The sequence below is a fragment of the Limulus polyphemus genome, unplaced genomic scaffold (genome assembly GCF_000517525.1).
Source record: "Limulus polyphemus unplaced genomic scaffold, Limulus_polyphemus-2.1.2 Scaffold3495, whole genome shotgun sequence".
In the NCBI taxonomy this organism is placed as follows: Eukaryota; Metazoa; Arthropoda; class Merostomata; order Xiphosura; family Limulidae; genus Limulus; species Limulus polyphemus.
This window is the reverse complement of record NW_013669105.1, coordinates 80,984-104,831: the sequence shown is the minus strand read 5'-3', so window position 1 is coordinate 104,831 and position 23,848 is coordinate 80,984. Positions and strand designations below refer to the sequence as shown.

At 32.2% G+C, this 23,848-nt stretch overlaps 1 protein-coding gene across 1 annotated transcript in view; it reads right to left on the bottom strand.

Moving 5' to 3' along the window:
* Window positions 1-828: 828 nt before the first annotated feature.
* The window catches only part of LOC106469452 (TGF-beta-activated kinase 1 and MAP3K7-binding protein 1-like), an 87,376-nt gene continuing 64,356 nt past the window's right edge, over window positions 829-23,848 (bottom strand). The window contains exons 5-7 of the mRNA XM_022397972.1: window positions 23,279-23,414; window positions 8,582-8,752; window positions 829-2,148 (exon numbers count right to left, since the gene is read on the bottom strand). Of these exons, the coding sequence (XP_022253680.1) occupies window positions 1,780-2,148; window positions 8,582-8,752; window positions 23,279-23,414 (676 nt within the window). The 3' untranslated portion in view covers window positions 829-1,779. The remainder of the gene's footprint in view (window positions 2,149-8,581; window positions 8,753-23,278; window positions 23,415-23,848) is intronic.

The window sequence follows — 23,848 nt, the reverse complement described above, 5'->3', positions numbered from 1 at the left end:
CAATCCACTTATTTTAAAATAATATGTATTCAAAACAATTCAAATGTATATACTAAATATTTTTACACTATAGGAAATCACAATTTTATCTAAAACTCTAAACAATTCTCTTTTCTTGTCAGGCTGATTCAACTACATTAGAATCCAATTGACATGACGAATTATTTCTCTCTACTCTTATCACAATAGTATCAGTGAATAATTCACTTACATTACTCCATGGGTTACTGCAGTTGTATTCTGAACTATAAATAACTGCCTTCTTTTTGACAAAGTCCACACAGACAGATTCAATTACTTCAGAACACCCTTTGACAAGACAACTTATTCTCCTTATCTCTATTAAACTGTGAATCTCAATTTAAAATATCGCCTGTTATGGCTAATTGCTCAAAAGCTGGCTAACATTTTTCTAACTTTTTTCTGACTGAACTTTTATTTTCACTTCACTTTTTTTTGTGTTCACTTGGTTGCCTATATTTATATGTTCACTATAGCCTGGAATTTTATACAAACTATGTGAGCGATGCTATAATTTAATAATACTCAGTTAAGGTAACAAGAAAAACACCGAAGATTCAAGTAACGTGACATCAACAATATTAGTAAAGCCTAGAAAACAATGTAATTGCAAACACAAGGTGTGATTCATACAGTTATGTAACAAAATTTGTCACAACTAACACTATTAAAATAATTACTTTTGACTCTCTTATGAAAAGTGAATAATCATTAAATACCAAACCACCATATAAAGTAAATAATAACTATTAAACTAAACAGTCTTGTATACCCAACAAACATTTTATGTACATATATATACTCTTCTTAAAATGCCATTTCTTTATAATATTAATGTAACAGTTTTCATTTTTCTATTGGTTTTATTTTTCATATTTAATTCAATTGTTATGCTTTCTATAATTTATTCATGATGCTCACTGTTGCTTGTTACAGATTTTTTGAAAATAACATATATACTTGCTTTACTCTTCCAATTATTAAAATTGTACTTACTTTAAATCTGTATTCAGTTTAGCCTTATAATGACTACAGTAAAGTATACAAAGGCTTACAGTGAATAAATTTCAATTTAAAGTAAAACCTGTTCACAGTATATTTGCTGAATGCTTGTCACTCACATTCTAACCTTTAAACTCTTTTTTGCTATGAAAGTTAAATGGGTGTTATTCTAAACAAAATTCATGTAAAATTGTGCTGTTTTTTATATATAAAACTGTCATATTTAATCACCTATATTTTCATCACTCTTCAGTGACTCTTTCTATAGTTTCTTGTTGATTTCAGACTAATATGCTTAAGTAAGAAAGAACCATAAATTCATCAATGATTAGGTACTGTACTCTCATTAATGAATAAATTTCAGAAACTGTTCTTAACATTTACACATTTCTTGAGTGAAAGTCATCCTCCAGATTTTTATAATCAAGTTTTTCTTTTCAAATTATTAAAGTTTCACATTATAAACTGACACCAATTTCTGTAAGATGAAAGGAGCTGGCTTGTAAAACAATAATTTATACACAAAATATCATGATGATATGGCAAATAATATGTGACCTAGTTGTTACATAGATATTTTAATCAAGTCATTGCCAATTTTCTCATATTCTTAAAAACCTTCTCAATGTAAGTGCTATCTCCTCAATACAACATATAACAACAACAAAAGCCTACTTCACTGTTTTTTGTTTTTTTATTCTAACTGAGCAAGTTTAGCTTTTAGGTAGTGTCACATTAACTCTTAATGCACAAGTGCTATGGAATGAAGTCTTCTGAGAGATGTCCTTGCAATTTTGCCTCTTCAACTAGTTGAAAATAACTAGAAAAGTCAACATATGGTAATAGTCTGCCATCACTGTCCAATGGCAAAGAATGTTTAGATGACTGAAATGGACTTGATGACTCAGAGCTACTTGTTTCAGTATGAGTCGAGTAAGTAACAGTAGCACTGGCTGCTTCTGAATAAACAGAATACACAGACGTTTCAACTGTTGGGTTCACATTAACGGACAGACCAGTCTTAAACTGACTAATGTCTGATGGAGAATGCAATCCCATCAATGGGCTTACTGGTCGTAAAGGACTACCCAGTGGATTAGGAAAGGGTTGGTTAAACTTTCGAACCTGAATAAAAATAAAACATTAAGGAATTAACTAAGACATATTACACACACATAACAACAAATTATCTTAACCAAAAACAGAGGGTTGAGTAGGTTATATAGTAAAATGTTTTGAGGCCTCACATGTTGACATTTTAAATTCCATGTGACCACATTCACACTTGTTCTATCTGACAACCATGCATCTTGATAATAGTTCTGCAGCATAGGTTTCATTACATATATATATACAAAACACATCATTTTTCCCCATATACTTTTAATAATCCATTTAGTATACAAAGATGATAATTTCTCAGCTCCCTTTTCAACGGTCCGATCATATAAAGTCGACAGGCACTGCAGTTGACAACTTGTATGTTTTCATACAGAATAGCATGAATATTCATTTTATATCTGCTTTAAATATGTGACAGATGAAAGGAAAGTATGATTGGCAGCCTTATCTTGATGAACTAACATCCCATTGGCCACATTTCAAGATAAAGATTGTTCTTAATTATACTGCACACTGCTGCCTAGAATAAGTGGATGGCTTTTGCCACTTACATTTGTGTTCATGGATTCTCACCTGTTACAAGACAAGACACTGCACTATGCTTACCACAACTGGATTATAATTTGTTGCTGGTCTCTTTCTGGATAGTCCTTGAGCCTCAAACTGATTCATATTTCTTTCTTATCCAATGTCATTAATTACAAGGAATATCCCTGACCAATTTTTGGTGGCATCACACTACCTATGAAATGCCAAACAATGTCAAGATGTAGTTTTAATACATTCTGCTCCACCAAAAATTTTACACCAGCTGTTGTTGGGAAGCAACTTACTGATTTGCATATTGAAAATCATTTTATTATAACATACTCAACTCTGTATAGTAACCACACTTACAATGGAATATGTATATGGAAAACACTTGAATCTTTCTTCTTTTTTCAATAATAGTTGTGGTTTTTTTACATCACCACCTTACCATTGTTAACATTCATACTGGTAACTGACCATTACTGGAACTGACTTGAATGCAAACTTCAGAAGATAGGTTTTATACACTACACTCAGTGGTTCAGTTGCAGCAACATATTTTATCAATTTTCTTTTATTTCAAGAGTCTAAAGGAGTGTACACTGAAGGTGCTGCAACAGAAGAAGTGCCCAGTCTTTGTCAACATTGTCTTAGTGTTTGGTTAGCTATTCAAGTCTGCAGCTGAGAACCTGAAAATGGTATTTCAATCCATACAAAAGGCAGGGATTTAAAACTGAAACTAGGAAAATGTGCATTGATAAACAAAAAAGTTTAGCTTCTTTACAGAATAGGTATCTCCATGGATCATGCTAAAATAGCAGTGGTGAGAGATTAGCCTTAACTTGCAACTAATTAAGAAGTCAACAGTGTTCTTGGTTTCCCATCAATTTAGTACCAACTACTTCAAGATCACCTAACCAGTATCAGCTCTTACTAAGGCAGAGATTCACTTCAGATGGAGTGAGGAATGTGAGCAAGCATTTCATTTTTTAAACTGTGCTTCAATATAAGCTCCAGAGTCGGCATATCTATAACATAATTGTTGGTGAAATCCTGATCAAACATAAGTGACAGTGGAATAAGAGCAGTGTTATCACAGTTGCAGGATGGAGTAGAACATGTAATCACATATGCTAGTCGTAGAGTCATGGCTCCTGAATGCAAATATTCTGTAATGAAGAAAGAACTGCTTACAGTTGTGGTCTTCATAAAACACTACTGGCATTACTCATATAGGGAAAAGTTTACTGTTCAAGTGAATCATGTATCACTTACGTGATTGATGAGCTTTAGCTCCCCTGAAGAAATGACAACATTGTGGTAGCATGACTTAATCATCCAGGTCCACAATATGGAAATGCAGACTGACTGTTTCGCCAAATAACGAAATCCTGTTTTTTATTAAATATTCTCATCGTGGACACCATTTTTGCCATAACAATGACAAGTCATTAAATAGGAGACTGTATTAGTGGATGGATGTCACATATAATACTATCAAAGATATTGGAAGAGAAATTAAAGGACCAAAAACTAGTGTGGGCACTCCTTGCAACGCAGCAAAGTTATTAATACATGACTAGATCAGATTAATGATCGTAGCATGGGTTCACATAACCTTTAGCACTTGTACGAGCAGTTACGAGAACAGGAAGGTGTGTGGTACCATTGTTATCAACCACTGAGCAGTGGTTCTCAGCTTGTGTAATCCTCAAAGCTTTGAGGCACAAGATTCTTCAGATTTTGCATAACACAAAGGTTGGAGGGTGCCAAGGTGTCATATGCACTTGTGCTAACATTCGACAGTGGTTCTTCTGGCCATATTTGAGTTAATATGTCCAGCACTGAATGCATGTTATTCAGCAAGATATGAGGAGAAAAATTTGAATAAATGGTAATAAAGAATAAAATGAAAACTTTTTCTAGTTTATTTTGTGTGACATTTTGAGCAGATGCCATTCATCAAGTAGCAAAGACCTGAAATCACATATATAAAAACAATTTAATTTCATTATACATTTCTCTGGTTACTTTTATGTGTTATAGTAACTTGACCTTGGTACTTGATTAGTATACATATGCACTGCATATGTTACACCTAAGCTATGTTAAGTAACTGTGAGCTTTTAAGTGTTGAGGAAGAGGTAATTCTAGTAAGAACTCTGGTTGAGAACAGGGGTTTAGCCAGCACTACAATGAATTATGTGAAGGTATTTATTTATTTAAAAAATCAGAAGATAGTGGACCTTTTAGTCTTTTTATAATACTGAGGTGGTCTTTTTAACACCCCAATCGCCAGCTACGTCTCTGGTTGGGAATACTTTAGTATAGTAGCATTCTTTTGAACTTTAAAATCTATGATTCATTAGTTGTTTATAGTTTAACTAACTTTTGCCATTCTGTTTTAATAACCTGCTATTTCTTCCTCTTTTTCATTTCTCTAATAATTTTTCTAAGCAGTTATCTTCACAAAACTGGTTGCAGACAGCGATAGGTGACATAAATATGAGATGATGTGGGCTTTGAGCACTCATATCTACATTATTATTATTATTACTGTTTTTCATAACTGGTGAGGCATGCAAATTGAGGTTAAATCTGATGAACAGGATATCCTTACCACTCTGCAAGTCTTATATCTGTAGATACCTCAAAACCCACAACAAACCTTAAAATTGTTAACACTATAGGTTGTAATTTGGCTGTTACCAGGGCTGGATTAACACAGGGACTTTAGGGACAGAAGCCCAGTTGGTGATCAGGATAAAGCATGGTTATTTTACCATTGTCTTTCATTAACCCTATCGCCATGGGTATCCTTTACTGCACATGTCACAAGGTTTTAGTGACTTACATTCAAAATGTTATTAATCTATTTTTGTTTATGTTATACCAATTAGTATAGCATACAATCTTAGCTAATAATCCATATTTTAATAGTATATAAGTTTAAGTCCTTAATTTTATAAGGCAAGATTTTAAAAAATCCTGAATTTCCCCTAGTGTGACACATTTTCTCCAGCCATCTCCTCTTCTCTATTATATCCACCACCCCTCCAATAAGTACAAAATTCAATATAAATTACTCACTATAAAATTGTTATTTCTCAGACAAATCATAATTTCTATAACTTTCAATGTTGTTTGGTTACAGAGCCATCAAACAAAAAATCAGACACCCTCTTGCTTCACCCACTTGTCACTTCTCTTTCAGGTTAATAGTTCTCTCTTATGTTTAATTCTATATTATCTATAACCAACAAAAAGCCAAGGTTTTCATCTGTTAAATGACATATTATATAATGTTGTTCTCTGTACAGAAAATTGGCAATTTCACTGTTAGTACAAGCTTTGGGAAAGATAACGACTAGCTTGTATGATTTTGTAATGGTCCTTACCACATAGTTAAAAAGCTAGAAAAATTGTAGTAGTTAAGGGAAATTGTCTACTTTTTGTTTGTTTGTTACTATTCTATGTTCCTTGGAGCATTATTTAACTCTCTCAACACAGGCTCGGTCAATTTTAAAGACCACATGATACAACTAAATTTTAATTATAGTATATATATATATATATATATCTTCTCAAAATTTGACAGTCTTTCAGTAAACATTATAAGTCTTTCACATAAAAAAAATCAATTTTTTAGTAAATTATTCTAAATAAACTAAAAAAAAGTTCTGTCAATGCATTTATTGAGTATTTGTTTTGAATAGTCTGTGAACAATGTGATTTTCATGTTAATATTAAAATAATGTTATCTTCATATCAAAAATCTCAGATTTGATTTGTGTAATCTCTAAAACCTCCTAAATACATTTCAAATGTTTTGTTTTCAATAAAACTTTATATTCTATCTGTTATTTACTCTACTCTAACTCTATACAAAGTTGGTCAATTTGACCTAACTCATAACCCCCCCCCAAAAAAATCAAAAAAAATCTAAGTTATCTTATTTTTCTTACTATAATCATTTCAAATTGTAACTACATGAAACTACATTAGCTTTTCCTAAGTAGTTTTAAACTTGTAACAGTATACATATATTTATAATTAAATTTTATTGCCCTTTGACCTCTGTCTATTTACTATTCATGCCATTATAAGTTGTAAATCACTTGAGGAACGTGGAGATTACGTTATGCTATCGAATTACATTATCCATGAGCTACTACAAGCTGCTCGCATGCATGCCTCATGAAACATTTTATCATATTGTTAATATTATTTATTTTACCTAATCTAACCTTAACTAACCTAAAGTGATCCTTATTTTTACATTTTAATAACTTTTATAATAATAAATAAAGTATAAACATGAAAAACAAGAAATAACATACTTACCTGAGTCTTCTTTTTTCTTGCTGTCAATTGTCAATGATAGTTAACTTTTATTTTTTATACTAATGGTAGTAATGCATTAAATAATTTTTATTTAATTAAAGTAGTGACCACCAAATAAAATGGAACCTTGCAGTCAAAGGGAATCCTGATATATATTTATATATATCAGCACTTGCGTATAATGTTAAAATAATAAATATATAATGTTAAAATCAATACACAATTAAAATCATTTCAAAATAAGGACTCTACATGTTTCAACGTGTCACACATCATCTTCAGGAGTGAAGTTGCGAGAGATAAATTTCACATTTTATACTTTCTTAAATATCATGTGACCTGTCTGTAATTTTGCATTTGTGCATAAATATCATAACAGATCTCGCCACATTCTTAGAAAGATATTCACTGGATCTTCATCTCCAGTTAATAATTTATAATTCTTTTTAAATTTCATTATTTCCAGCAATTCTCGAGTATTAGTTGCTGTAATACCTTTAGGTTGAGCTAATAAAATTGTTTTTTTTTCATAATATGTTATTTTGGGTTTTACTTACATGTTCTGCTATAGCCAAATTTTCCTTTTTTTCCTTTTTTATACATCTCATGTTCAGCTATACAATATTTTAAATTATGTTTCGTTTGTACAATATAGATACTTCCACATTCACATTCAATTTTATAAATTCCAAATTTATTCATTAATTGTACATCATCTTCACTATTGCCTAAAATTTGTTTTATCTTTATTTGTTTTATTGGTTTAAATATAGAGCAAAACATTTGTTGTTTTTAAAACTTTTTAAATAAATCAGTAGTTAAACCTGGAATATATAGTAACATTAAATATTCCTTTTTAATTTTATCATAACTTGGTTTCAATGTGATACCTTGATCTATTATTGCCACATCAGTAAATTTGTTAACTGCTCTATCTACAATACTTGGGCCATCAAAGTTAATCTGGCCCTGGTTGTTACTGTTTGTGTTATCGTTCCTGTTAGATTTTTTGAAGCCTGATTTTCATAGTTTACATAATCTATGTATTTCTGAGATTAATGTATAATAGTGGGAGAATATATACATATATATTTGTTATTTACACAAGGGCTATCTGCACTAGCTGTCCCTAATTTAGCAGTGAAAAACTGGAGGGATGGCAGCTAGTCATCACCACCCACCGCCAACATTTGGGCTACTCTTTTACCAACAAATAGTGGGATTGACTGTCACATTATAATCTCCCCATGGCTGAAAGGGCGAGCATGGTTGGTGAGATGGGGATTCGAACCCACGACCCTCAGATTGTGAATCAACCAATATTTGTAATAAACAAAAATGTCTCATAAAATTCAAAAAAGCAAAACTGTCCTTACTTTTATCAAGTATAAATTTGAACTATTTTACAGCCATAAATACACTGATTATGCATCATCCATCTGCATTTGTTTTTAAGCATAAGCTTAAAGATTATTTTTTAACCATGAAAATAACAAGCACAGTAAATAATTACCTGTTTACAATAATGGAATTAAATCTACTTTTAACAAAAAAATCATACCAAAAGGGTCATGTCATTACGACGCTCGCAACGACGAGCCTCTTCTCCTCCACTGACGAATCGGTCATGATGAATACGCACAACTTTATCTACTACAGCTTGAGCCACTCCTACCAATGTTGACTGCATGTGAAATTGTTCCAGAACCATTTCAGAAATGATTTCATTCACCTATACATGCAACAATGTTCAAAGAGTTCATATGTTTCAAGATTTTAACTCAACATCACTACAGTGAATTTTCTTCATCTTTCAATTTATTTTTTCCTGTAAAAAATAACTTAAAATCAAGATTTAATGCTTTATGTACCTAGCAAACTCTTTTATGTAGAAAGCAATAATGGATACATTTTATGTTACTGCATATTGAAATTTGTAATCCAAAACAATACCATAAAAATTATAAGTTAAATGTCAGTTTTGAAAAGGAAAAATATATTGACAATTTTTATTAATTCTTTACATTAGAACATACTATAAAGACAGGTTTGAAAATGTGGATTGTATTTATGTATTCAATGCTACAGTTAAATAAAGATTAACATTTACAAATACTAAATGTTATTAACAACAACAGTTATGGTGATAACGTCTTTTTCCAGCTGGCAAAGCATGATAATAATTAACTGTACTTGTCATTCGGCATTAGTACTAGGCCAATTATATTTTTAACATTACTTTCTTTATCTAGTCCCTTAGAGATTTTTCAAGTTATGATGCTTTGCATAACTTCTAACCCCATAATCAGCAGCAAGAATAATGTTGAATGTTTTATAAAATTGAATGAATTTTGTATTTGAAATGCAACAGGAAAAACCTCATTTGTGAAAAAATGAATTTGAGTTTCTATCCTGTAAGACTTGTAATATTGGACAGATCCTATTGTATCTAATAAGTTGTGAGTAGTAAACATTAAAATATAATTTATTTGTAATACTTGTGTTTGGAGATGAAAAGTTTATAACTTTAAAGTTAAAAGTGATTCTAATATACAAGTGTAAAAACAGTACAATGTCATTTTACTTATGATTAATGTCCTTACTTTTATTAAATAAGAAAAGTGATAATCTTCTAGTGTAAAGATTCTTTGCTGAGAAAGTGGTCCAATCAGAATATCTGTCTTTGAGCTTAATCACAATATCACAGTTTCAAAAGTTTAGATTATATTAATGATAAAAGGGTTTAGTGCTAATGGCTGCTATATTCTGTTAATTCTTTGACAATACCATGACGTTTTAAGAACTCTTGTACTTGTTGATCAGTAGTTTCAATCCTTCATTAAACAATGGTTCTTTGCATTTTCTGCCGAAAATAATACGAGACATTTGAAAAATAGTTTAATAAAACAAAAATTGTGGTCTGACTAGAGTATTTCATGAGGTGTTTTGAAGTCAGTCATTCTTGACAAGTTAAAATAAATACATCATGAATGAGGTGGGAGGGGGGATGGTTTCTATTGTGAGGTATCTATGTGAAATATATTTTCAAGTAAGGACAATGTTAATTTCAGAAATGTTACTTTTTCACAGAACTGGGAGCTAAAGTTTCAAATAAGGTGTAATGTAAGATAGCTCAATTGGCCATTATATCTCAAACATAGATGAGTAGTACGGCTAGTACAGTAAGTCAGGCCATACAATACATGAGAAATACCTACATGAAATATGTATTATGTAGAATAAATGGAGCAGGGAGAAACTTCTCAGACCTAAATGCAGAGGCAAATTCAAGACCTAACCACTGAGAATGGGCTTGTTGTGAGTGTAGGGATTGATCTATATGTGTATATATATATATATACTACACTTCTAGGTAAACATCTCAGACCTTCCAACCAAGGGGTGCATCCACTCAGTCTCATACTAGTGGGATTACACTGATCTGAAGGGAAACTTTCTATAAACCTACCAAGTGGCTTGGGACTGTGAAAGCAAGGGTACTCTTGTTTCTTCCTCAGAAGAATAGAAGGAGAGAATTCTGCATAGACGAAAACTCTGGAGAAGCACGTGGACTGAACAGGAATTTTCTGTCATCTGCATTAGGTCCCACAAACAAGGACAGCAGGACAGGTTTCAAAAGCAGCATCAGCATAAATCCTTGCTACAAGTCAAGATATAGTAAATTGCAGTTGTCATGGTAGAATAAAAATCCCTAAGCATGTAGCATTGGCAGCTTCTGTTCACCATTTAACTGGAAGCATGGTACTTATTTCCACTCTAAATCACTTAGGTCACTATATTTTCTCAAAGCATCAAAATTTGGTAGCAATCATACTTACCAATATTTCTTCTAATGTTCCTGTTTCTTTTGTGTGAGACAACAACGACTTTCAGGAACCACCTTCAGGAAAGAATACAACACACTGCACAACAAAAATTGTTACACAGTCATCTGTTACTTCTCATGCTGAAGCACCTAGGGTTACAAATTGAGGTTTCCTCCCACAAAATATCAGTTCAACACACACCACAGATGATCCATGAAGAATACACCTATGGCAATAAACTTTATGGTCCTCCTCAAGTTGAAAAATCAATGGAAATCCTTACAGATAAACAACCAGTGTTGCAGCAACAAACTCATAACAACAATTTTGTTTGGTTTCTATCAGGCCTTAATGCTCATTTATCAATCCCACAAAATATGTCTGGATGGTGTGGTTTCAATTCAGTTTTGAGATGTGAATGTGCCATTCAATTACCACATAAAATGGGCTACCTTTCAGAGATAGAAACACCATCTACTGAATTGAATGCTGTTTACATACTGATGAAACAATCAACCAAGACTGTCAATATGCTTTATGGTGCCAGTGATGGAACTGACAGCCATATGCCAAATTTACTTGTGGTTTCTGATGAAGCAATGTAGGCAAAAGCATTTGAAATATATTACTCACCACTACACCCTACACTCCAAAGAATTGTTTTGCAAATGGGAGCATTTCATATTATCATAAATTTGTTGTCAGTCACAGGACATTGTTTTGGCAGTGCAGGTTTGTGGGACATATTGATAGAGTCAGAGTTTTTTGGCAACTGGTTCAGCTGATGCAGCCTTAGAAGGATGCCATTACAACAGGGGTGTGAGGGTGAATAAACTGGTGCGGGAAGCATTTCACAGATTGTATTTGGCTGCATTTTTGAAATGGAATGGTGAACAAGAAAATACTGTTGAAAATTTATTGGCCATCTCTGTTGATAAATTAAAGGATGATCTTTCTTGAACCTCTTTGGAAACTTTGCTTACATCTGATATCTTTGTTTTGACAGAAAATCATTTGCGAAAGTTTCACTTGTCATTGGGACAAAAAGGCCAGTTTTGATTAACTTATATAAACATGGTTTGTTTGTTACTTCAGTTTATTCATTCATCAAGAGAAGCAAACTGGGACTTTACATGTGTCATGTTTACTTAATATGATGCCATAGTATGCTGCTTATGACAGAACCAACTATACCAGATATCTAACTGCTTATTTACTCAATATGTTAATGCTCCCTGATAGCCATCTTGATACTAATATGCAACTCAAAGATCTACAGGTAATTCATTTGAATGTATTCCACACATTAGACAATTGTAGTTCCAGCAAATCAAGATACAAAAGCACATGGTGGAATTGTGGGAATCACACTAAATAGAGGTGTTGTGTTGAAGTGAATGGTCCTCCATGCTGATCATGGAGAGTACATGTGATTGAGTAGAGAAATGTCATGAGAAGTCAAAACTAAAACTGATTACAACACCATGCCAAAAGATGCAAAACAAAAGCATATTACTGATGATGAGATTGCAGTTAATGAAATTCAAAAATGTATACAAAATTGGATAAATCTTTTTGATAATCAAGACCAATTGTGCTTCCTTGCATCAGGAATAGCTTCAACAAGAGAAGTTTTCCAAGAGTTACTACATGCAGAAGATAAAGGAAAGGAAGCAATTCAATTCTTTGTAAGTAAGCATTTAGACATAAGAGGTAGAAATGATTTTTATACTCCAATAAAGCAGATCAACCATAAGACTTTTGTATCAATGGAATCAAAGAAGTCAAGTAAATCTGAGACAATTTCTGTTCTAAAATCAACAAGAGAATTATTTGGTCAATTTCTTGTTATTGGCCAAACCAGAGAAATACCTTTGCAAAAACTGTTGTCATTTTCACTTGAATCATTCAATCTGTCAAAAGCTACACCAGAAGGAAACCTAGTTAAAACAGTTAAATCTGCACTGTTGAATGAATTTGAAAAGTCTGCAAAATCAGTGGACTTTTGATGCCATGACAGTATTACAAACCACCAAAGTAGACTCCACTATCATAATTTACAGTCAACTTGCTCAATCAGTGCTTGATATAATCCTTCATAGAACTGAAGTATCTTCGAGAGTTGACTGAATTGTTGATACTTATCCAGATATATCAATCAATTGTCTGAACATGACCATTGTGCAACAACAACAACAGTGTCACTACAAACTAAAATAAAGTTAGTTGACCAGAAAGTTGATCATCAGTTTAAAAAGGCACTCAGAAGTTGACAGTTCAAAAAAGAGTTGATCAATTTTTGAATGAAAGAATGGCAAAAGCCAGTTTATATGAGAAAAGTGGGTAACAAGCTGCTTTATGTAACCTATGGAGAATAATGTAAGCTCCTTCAAGCTACTGGGGTTGAAAGAAATTACATATCCTCATTGTCAATATCTAAACTTAATTGCAGCCATGAAGTAGCTGATAGCCAATTGTTGCTACGTGCATTACATGCCTCCCAGCATGGTTCCACAAACCTAATCTTCAAGTCACCTGACACAGACGTTAACACATTGAGAACTGGGAAAGCCCTGAATTTGTAGTTCCTATGTTATTTAGGATGGGAGTGCAACCACAGAAACATAAGTGTGTGCTGTTTATTCATCATTGAATTAACTGCTAACAAGTCACAGATACCTACTGTAGAAGAATCATAAGCCCAACAACAACATAATCTGACACAACAGTCTGCATTTATTATGAAAATGATGTCATTAAACTTTATCTAGCAATGTTTGGATCAAAAACCAGGACCCAGTTGGAAATGGATGGACTGTTGATGAATCAGTTTTTATTTTTTTTATTGGCAAGACAATCCTGAATCAACAAAGGCAGTGCTTCAGTGTGTTAGTTCCACATGTCATGTCTGTTCCAAAAGCAGTAAACTGGCTTGCACTGTGGTCAAGACTGTGAAAATGGATCAAATCATTCTGTAACTGAAGACCAGCTGGTGTCAAGTGATGATTCAGGCATTGAATGACTGATCATTGTTTGAACATTGCCTGTGAACACAGAATGTATTTTCATACAAAAATTTTTAGTTTCTAGGATGTATAAGTCATTCTAATCCAATTAATTTTACATGGTGGTTCAACGAGTCTCTTAATTGACCCTAATTTTTTTTCAATCTGAGGTGATTGACATTTATCTAAAGGTTTCTAAATATAGATTATTTTATAGATAACATTTAAATTGTTCAAAAATGGTTAAAAAAGATTATTTTTTACATTTAGGTGCTAATAAATTAGCATAGGAAACCATTCTGGTATTTCTACTGCTTAATTCTTGTGAGGTTATCAATTCAGAAGAAGCCTGATAAGTTCCCAAGTGTCCGAACAATAACTTGACATATCTATATAAATATAATAGTACTGTCTGTAACTACTTTTCAGGTTATGGATAGATTTTCACCAAAATTGCTACAGATGCTCATTAGGTCCATGTAGGAGTACATAAAAATTTTCAGTTTTGCATTTTGCTGTTTTTATGGTCATTTTTGTAACACTACTTCTCCTTCTGTGGATGTATCTTCACCAAATTTGACATGAAGGTTTGTTGGGTTCATGTGGAGATAATTGCAAACTTGCAGTTTTACATTTTGTGTTTTGCAATTTTTATGGGCATTTTTTACAATTACATAGTCCAAGGGATGGATACTCCAGCTAGTTAATAGTACTTTATATAAAGTAAGCATTTTTGATCAGTAAGAAAAACAAGATTAAGTGTTTTCCATGGCAATGGACACCTAAAACTTTGGTTAATGTTTTGAAATTAGCTGCTGTGGGCCCAAAGAACAAAAAAAAACATGTTTGACTGGGAGTAGAGCCACAGTCAAATTTTAAGAATCAGTCCGAGAACTACATACCTTTCAGTATCGAAAAAGAAACTCACTAACCAGAGAAATTTCGAAAAATGAAGTTCCCTTCCTCATGGATAATGGTAAGTGACTATTGTATGTAGGCATGCCCATCAGAATGTGGTCATACCAGATGTGAGACACCATGTGTTTTTAAAAGTATGATATAAATTGTGAAATGTCATTGTTGTGTGTATGTTTTGTGTAAAGTTACTTTCAGCATCATTAATTTAACTACTGTACTGCATGTTTAAAAATGATTATATTACTGTAAATGAAACTAATAATAAAGAAAAAGTTATGAAATTATAACAGTACAGTGTGTAAATTCTTTACTATTACTACACTGGGAATTTTTGTTCATCGTAAAAGTTTACAATAACAGTAAAAAAAAATATTTTTCCTGGCTTGATTTAAACATTAAATATGGAATCTAACAGATTGGTGATTTATTAGTTAGAATCTAAATGTTATTCCGCTACTTATTAAATATTACTATTTTTATTTCATAAAAAGTAAAATATATCAATAACCAAAGTTTGTCGTTTCTAACCACCTGAGACTTATTAAAATCTTGTGGAGAAAGACAATAGATTAGACACAATAGTTTGTGAGTATTTATATATGCATTTGTCTACTCTAGAATAAGATTTTTTCAATGCCTGGGACTTACAAATGGGACTGCATATATGTAACCATGTATACCATTCGTTCTTGAATTACACAAACCAGTGTACTCACATGTTTACATTTGCTATTTGTTCACTGATTCTTAATGTGTTTTTCTAAAAACATTTGCTAATAAAGAGAACTTGATTCCTGTTGGTACTGTATGTTTCAGTCCTAACATTATGCAGACGTCTTTAACCTGATTTATTAAATGGCAGCATTCATTTACTCATTTCTTGCATACAAAGTACACCTTTTCCTTCTTTATTCATGTTTATTTTTACTGCATGGAGTACAAAGAACAAAATTAGGAATACACCAAATGATATGAACATATCGTCTGTTAGACATAGACATCATGATGGTTTATACCTAAATTGCAGGACCTCTCAAACATCTAAATGAAAAGTTAACCATTTTCAAAAACTTCTAGGCCCTGGAATTCACTAGGTTATATTCTAAAACTTTTTAAGCACTTCCAGGACCCATGCTAACTTTGAACTATATGGCCTGAAAGTTTTCTCCAAAGAGAGGTTGCAGGTTGGAAAAGTGGGAGAATGGAGTTCCTCTAGACTGAAACCAATGGATGGCTTCAGAATCGTGTCATTTCTGTGATCTGCAATGCCCAACTCTTCAAGAAGGGGGATGTTGGACAGTACTGAAAGGATGAGAAAAAGTTGAGGGAATGATCCAATGAGACTTCCAGGGTTGAGGAACCTGTAGAGACTGCTTGGACCAAGCAAAGTGAAAAATCAAAGTAAGTAGAGAATAGAGTTACCTTAGTTTGATTTTCCAATGGATAAGGAACTCTCCCAAAAACCCCATCATGAAGGAGGGTGTCACACGGGAGTCCCTGAGTAAAACTGAGAGGTACTTACTTTTTAAAAACTGTGGCATTCTAACTAAGCAAATGCTCTATAAATAAAGGCCCGACTCTTCTGCACAAGTCACAAGTTTCTCACTTACATTCAAAATTTTATTAAATATATTAACAATGTTTATCAATAAAATTAGCATCAGTCTAGTTTATAATTCAAATTTTTATATTATCTGTTTTAATTCCTTAATATCAAAATAAAATAATTAATTTTCAATTATGTGTACCATGTGACTTTGTGTTCAGATTTCTCTTCTTTTAGACTGTATGATTTCAATATTATAACAATTACACTTTGACATATCCTAGACACAAATCTATAAACAATTACAAGGTTGAATGTACAAGTTCAACATGCTAATATCTCCTGCAGTGAAAAAATAAGTAAATTTTTAAACCCGCAGCAGAAGCCCCACTCATCTATACTTAACTTTCAAGGCAGTTTTCAAAACTTCGTGCTCTTAGTTATTGAAGTACATGCTTATAAACCAAGAAAAAGATTAATTTCAACTTCAAGCATTCAACAGCCTTTTCTGAAATTGGTGCTAACAGAAGTTTGACTAGTAAATGATTTCTTTGGGTATATGTTATTCTACAAATTGATGCTGATAGAGCTTAATGATTTTTCTTATATTAGATAGCTTAGTAAGAAATCCAATTAAATTATAGCTTTTTTTTTTGGACATTCTAATTTAGTAATTTATGTACTATTTACATATTAAAATGCATATTTGAAAGAAAAATTAATTTTTCTGTTGACAAAGATTTAGAGAAAATAAAATTAGGCTTTGGTAATTACAAGTGCATGAGTTTAGATCTCCATGTGTGCATATGTAAGTGTATTTACACCTGCTAATATGATATGCCACTCTACTCTTAAAGCACGAACAAAACTAAGCATCAAACTAGCTAGGAAATAAAACTACAAAATTTGATTATATATATAAAGAAATAAAAATTTCAAATTCTGAAGATAATGAAATTGAAGATATGGTGATAAACAATTCATTGAAAGAAGAAAAAAGGTATAGTTCATATTATTTCAGAATTTTCCAAATTTCATATCACTGTACATTTATGATATAGCTACTGTTAGGGTAGAGAAAATAACACACAAAATACTATATCTGATCTTAAACTTTTTAAATTCATTTAGTATGATATACAAGTACATGTACTCGTAGAGAGATATTTTAAAGTGGAAGCCGTACGGCTTCAATAAAGTTTTTATTGTATAAATATAAAATGCTGTTTTTAATTATTTATTATAATTTAAAAAAAAGAGCTTTGGAAATTCACAGAAACATTTTTACTTGAAATATTTTATTACAAAATCTGATTTTTTTTGTGTAGAACAGACCTGTAATGTTTATTAAATGCTTGTCAAATTTCATGGTTGAATGGTGATTACAAGGCTGGTCAAATTACATAAGCCCAAATCTGTTTAGTTAAGTGGGATATCGCAGAATATTTTAGAAATTCAGGCAAATGTGAAGAACAAGTCGGTGCAATTTTACCCCAGTGAAAGTTTCATGGTTGACAAATCAAAGCTTCAGAAAGAAGGTGAAGTGTGAACAGAGAAGCTGAGCAAGAGCAGAATAAAGGCTGAAAGAGGCAATGAATGAGGAGGAGCAGATACCCAAGCTAGTAGAAGAGATTCAAAGGACTCAAACTCATGGAAAGAATAATAATAACAATGAAACACCATAGAATAAGATTCTTGAGGCCTGTGAGTATGAGGCAGATGGAGTTTGGCATGAAGTCAAGACAAAAAGGTATTGCCTTAATATGAGTGTAAGGTAAGGGGAAAAGAGAAGATGGCCAGGAGGAGGCTTGTGCAGCAAGGAAACCCGAGATTCAGCAAAACAACAACTGGCAAAAGAGAAAAAATGTCACAGACCAGTGAAAACAACTCATCAAATGACAGGAAGGGAGGAAGAACAAGAAGCAAAAGCAGTTGATGAAAACAGTATGTGAGAATCATCAAAGGATGAGGCAGGCTCAGCTGAAGCAAAACAAGCAGGAGGTCAAAAATCCTGGATCTGAGACTAGAATGGAACTAGCCACCTGAGAACAGTAACATGGATGCACAAGTTCATAATCAAGCCAATCCAAGTTGGTCTGATATGTCCATGGTACATACACCTTGGCCACTGTAATAATGACAAAACTGTAGATGAAGTAATGAAACCTGAATACTGGATTAGTAGTGATGGGGAATAGTACTGACAAAGAAACCATATCACAGAATCCTAAAATTTTGTGATTTGATATAGTTAGGAAATAAAATAAATATAATTCAAATCAGAAGATCTAACTTAAATTAATAAAATTTGGTACCTTTCTCAAATCAAGAAAATAAAAGTAAGACAAATTAAACTACAAATGACAAATATAACTTTCAAATAATAAGTGCAAAAGTTCTATATTTCTTTTCAAAAAATATATGAAGCCAAACAGTGCCAAAGAAAGAATGAGCTAGTGGTAACACACAATGTACTCAAAGGAACTAATGTGTATGGAGGCTGCATCACTTTCATATTGGTGGTGGGTTTATAATCTAATGCTTATGGCATCATAAGGTGGCACAGTATATATTAATACATGCAGGGATGGGAGTCTCGTTCAAGGATTGGTGCATGCACAAAAACCTTTTAGGTGTTGGCATGAGGTAAGAGCTCTCAGTTCTTTTGGAAGGTGAGTAGCATTTCTGAACTATATTTTTACTAATGATATAGAGTTCTTGTACTATTATAGCACATAATGATGAAATAAATGAATTCAAGTATTTCTTCATCAAAAGAAATTTCCTATACCCTCCACTGATATACTACAAGTAGCTGATTTTAGATGCTTTTGAGTTTCATGGGCTCCCATCACATATAAACAGTTACAAGGGGTTGATTTGGGGGAGATGAACAAATACACATTCTTTTATCCATAACTTCTTGATTTCTCCATCAAATTTATTAACAATGTTACTGTTATTTTCACTAGAAGCAAGGAGGGACTTTAATACTCTATTATATCCAAACTTATCAACCATTGTTTAAATGACTTTCTTATTTTCAAACAAGAGTTCATAGTTTTCAAGCATCAATAAAGACACTTCAAGACATACATTTAGAACCACTGCATTTTAAAACTGATGAAATGACTGATTTCACAAAGGAACAGAACTACCTCAACAACAATTTTAACATCAACACACTAAATTCACCATATGTGCTTGCCCCAATGATAAATCACACAGAATTCCCCTTATCCTTACAAATCACTCATTTAACCCTACCAAGACAGGTCTGATAGGTCTTCCTGAATTCATGGGTCAAAGGCCATGTCATCACATTTGTAGACTTACATTCAAAATTTTATTGAACTAGTATTTTATGAATGCATATCAATAAGTTTGGTATCAAATTGTAGATTATAATTCAAATTTTAGTGTTATACATTAGTTAATTTCTTAATTTAAAAGTAAATATTAAAAACACATCCTAAATATTAATTTTTGTGTGTCATGTAGTATGTTGAATGCAGCATTAGTTCAGATTAGATGTTTATGATGTCCAAATACAAAAATCTATAATTTCTTATAATTTAGAAACACAAATTATCAATATTGGCGAGCTAGAGTACAAAATAAGAACCTTCCATCTTTTCTGTTTGCTAAGATATTGCTAGATTTAGTGAATCAAACACACAATGGCCCTGCCCACCTCTTTTCATTTTTGGAAACGCTTATGTACACCTACTCCTGTCTATGACATGTGAATAACTAATTGAAAGTTCAAAATGTCCCCCATGTGGTTGTCTGAGCCTCTGCAAAATATTTACGGGGGAACCATTTCTTTTCATGGTAGATTCCAAGTGGTAAGGTAAGATATTATTAAGCTCAAACAATTATATTTTTTTAGACCCAAATAAGGCTTAGCTACTAAATCTGATAAATTATAGTGCAATTCAGTGGTATTTACATAGTAATTTATGTTTTTTTTTATTTCAAAATGGATATATAAAACCCCAAAAAATTGTTTTGATTAAGGCTTAACAAATTACGACAAGCCGCAAATGAGTACAAAGTTTATAGCTAGTAGAAGAGATAATTGTTTTCTATACTCCTTTATTTACTGTTCTAAGTAAAATAACTGAAATTTAAAAACGTGTTTATAAATAGTACTAATGTATATATAATGTATTATAACCAAAATGTGATTGTATTTTACAAAATACTGGTCCACTAGAACACACCCAAGACAGGTCACTTTGTAAAGGCCAGTTTTGTATTATTGGATATGGTAAGTGAGTGAATGTGCATTGTGTCATTCATCTTCTGTAACATTAGTTAGACACCGTTGAAAGGTCAATAAAATAAAAATATTAAATCTTTATATATGAATTTATATCTATTCCCACCCCCCTTTTTATGGTGGTTATGAGGTCGGTAGAATCGACCAAACCCACACAAAGATACAATAGTGAAAATAACAGATAAAAATGTAAGGTTTTTTCACAAAAAAGTTTGATAGTTATTTAAAGGATGTTAGGAGGTTATTGAGATTTCGCATGTGAAATTTGACAATTTTCTAATGCTTAAAAGTATTTTTAATCAACTTTTAAAATGAAAATTACTTAGCATGTTGGATAACCAATGTTCGAAAATAAAAAATTAATGATCAATTAATTAATTAAAAATGTTGAAACTTAATTAAAAAATCTGATAGACAGTGCACGAATGCCTTGTAATGTTTACTGATAATCTGCAAAATGTCATGAACAGCACTGTGCAAAAGTGTTAGGACAAGAGAATATTTTGTCATTCTTTCCATTTTATGCAGTTAATTCTTTGTACCATTACAGAATGTAAATTTCAACACTTTGGTAATGCTTTACTGATCCCTGTTGACAACTGAATGAGCCAGGGTGATAATACTTATCATTCTTTAGAATTTCCATGTACCTGTACCAACGGCATGTCATAAGCGTTATGTTTGAATGAACGTATTGATCAAACTTAGGGTCTGAAATAACTGTCATGGTACCCCATGCAGTGTTTTAACTATATAGAAAGAAGTTAGCAAGGAACTAGCATATGGTACCGGTATATGCTAGAAGAAATAAATTTAATAGCACTCTACAAATAAACCTATACATTACGTTTTGTTGTCATGCCACAGCCCAATTGTCAGTATAGCAAAGCAAACACATAAATGCTTTATGTGATGCTGGTTGGGCTCTCTGACAAATTGCTAAAGACTTGAAATGCTCCCCAAACACTGTCAAGTACACCCTAGATCATGAGACCAAGACAGGTAAATTTGAAAATAGGAAAGGAAGAGGCAGAACACCTAAAATCAATGATACTGATGTTAAGTATCTTCGTTTATGCAGCATTCTGGATAGAAGGAAGACTGCCACTGATCACAAGCAGGAGATAAACGACCTTTACTTCATTCTCCAAATATTGTCAAGAGACTGAAATTTGCTAAAAAATACAAAACTGGATTCTTGATGATTGGAAAAGGGTGTTATGGATGGATGAATCCAAGTTTGAAATATTAGGTTCAAAACGTAGGTTGTACATCCAGTAGAAGAAATGTTAAAAATACTTACCCCAATGCATAGCACCTACTATGAAGCACAGGGGAGGAAGTATGATGGTTTGGGGGTGTTTTTCTACTAAGGCAAACAGGAGATATTTGCAAAATAGATGGATTAATAGACCAGCACCAGTACCATCAGAAACTGATCCGTCATGGTATACCCAGTGGTTTGTGTATTATTGGTAAAGGATTCTACTATCAAGAAGATAATGACCCCAAACACTCATCCAACCTATGCAGAAATTACTTAGTTAAGAAAAAGCTGCTGGAGTCATATAAATAATGCATTGTCCCCCACAGAGCCCCGATCTCAACCCAATTGAGCAGATCTGGGATTTAATAGTTCAAAAACTTGACAAATCAAAAGTAACTTCCAAAGAAATGTTATGGGGCTGTATTAGAGACATTTGGAGTAAAATCTCAAAGGACACTTTAATTAAATATTTTGCAACAATGCCTGAAAGACTGTCTGCAGTTACTAAAGCAAAATGGGGACACACAAAATATTAGCTGTTTGCTGAACTAAGCTTTTGATTGGTTATTCACATGCCATAGACAGAATTAGGTGTATGTAAGCATTTCCTAAAATGGAAAGAGGTGGGTGGGGCCACTGTGTTTGATTCATTAAATCTAGCGATATCTCAGCAAATATAAAAGATAGGAGGCTCTTATTTTATACTCTAGCTTGTCAATATCAGCAATATGAGTTCCTAATTTGTAAAAAATAATAGATTTTTGTATTTGGACATCATAAACATCTAATCTGAACCAATGCTGCATTCAACATACTACGTGACAGACAAAAATCTATATTTAGGATTTTTAAAAAATATTTACTTTTAAATTAAGAAATTAACTAGTGTATAATACTAGTATTTGAATTATAATATACAATTTGATATCAAACTTATCAACATAAATTCATAAAATAGTAGTTCAATAAAATTTTGAATGTAAGTCTGCAAATGCAATGACATGGCCATTGACCAGTGACCATGGGAAAACCCATCAGACCTGTCTCGGTAGGATTATACTGAATTTTAATATGTTAATACTTTTTGTTTCATCTTTTTTTTTATTCATTCAATTCTTTTCCTTTTTTTTCTTATCCAAAATAACCTAGTTCTTCAAAACTGTAAATTTATATCCAACTGTGAAACCTGATATGGGCATAGCTTGAAACATTGTAAAAAACAATAAATAAACAAATTAATTTTTTTGGTACATAATGCGTACAATGAACCTTTCTTTTCTACTTCTACTTTTCCACATCTTACATTATTTTTCAGAAGTTAGTGAATTGCCTTATCCTTGAGAAGGTGTAAACCAAGATAGTAAATAAACCAAACTTTGAAACAAAAATGTCTAAAACTGAAACCTTTACCTGTGAAGTACCTGTAGCTTCTTCAATAGATTTATAAACTCCAACTGACATCAAGACCAGAAACTGGCAAGATTTGTCAATCTCAATTCCACCCTGTATTTGTGGTTCAGCAATTACTGGTTCTTCTTTAGCATCACTGTAATTATAAAAACTGAAATAAGTATTATTTGTTGTTTTATTACTTTAAAGTAAAAACCCAGTAAAATCCTATTGAAAACATAGTTTTAAAAGAAACAAATCACTTGGTCATAATAACAAATTTCATCTCATTATTATTAAACTGGTTTATATTATCAAGTTTTATCTGCAGTAACTAATTTGATTGGTAATTGTACAAAATTATTAAGACACATAAATTCAAATTATAGATACACTGACTTTTTTGTAGTGGATCAAAACCTAATTTCGAAGATTTTTTGTTTGAATATATTGAACAGTTATAATACAACTGAGTAAAATTCTTCAAATACCTAAGGAAGGGCTATAGTATGGCTACAGCTTAAATATAGAAAGGCTATAGATTAACTGTAGAAGAGCCATAGCACTTCTATATAATGGCTGAATAAATGT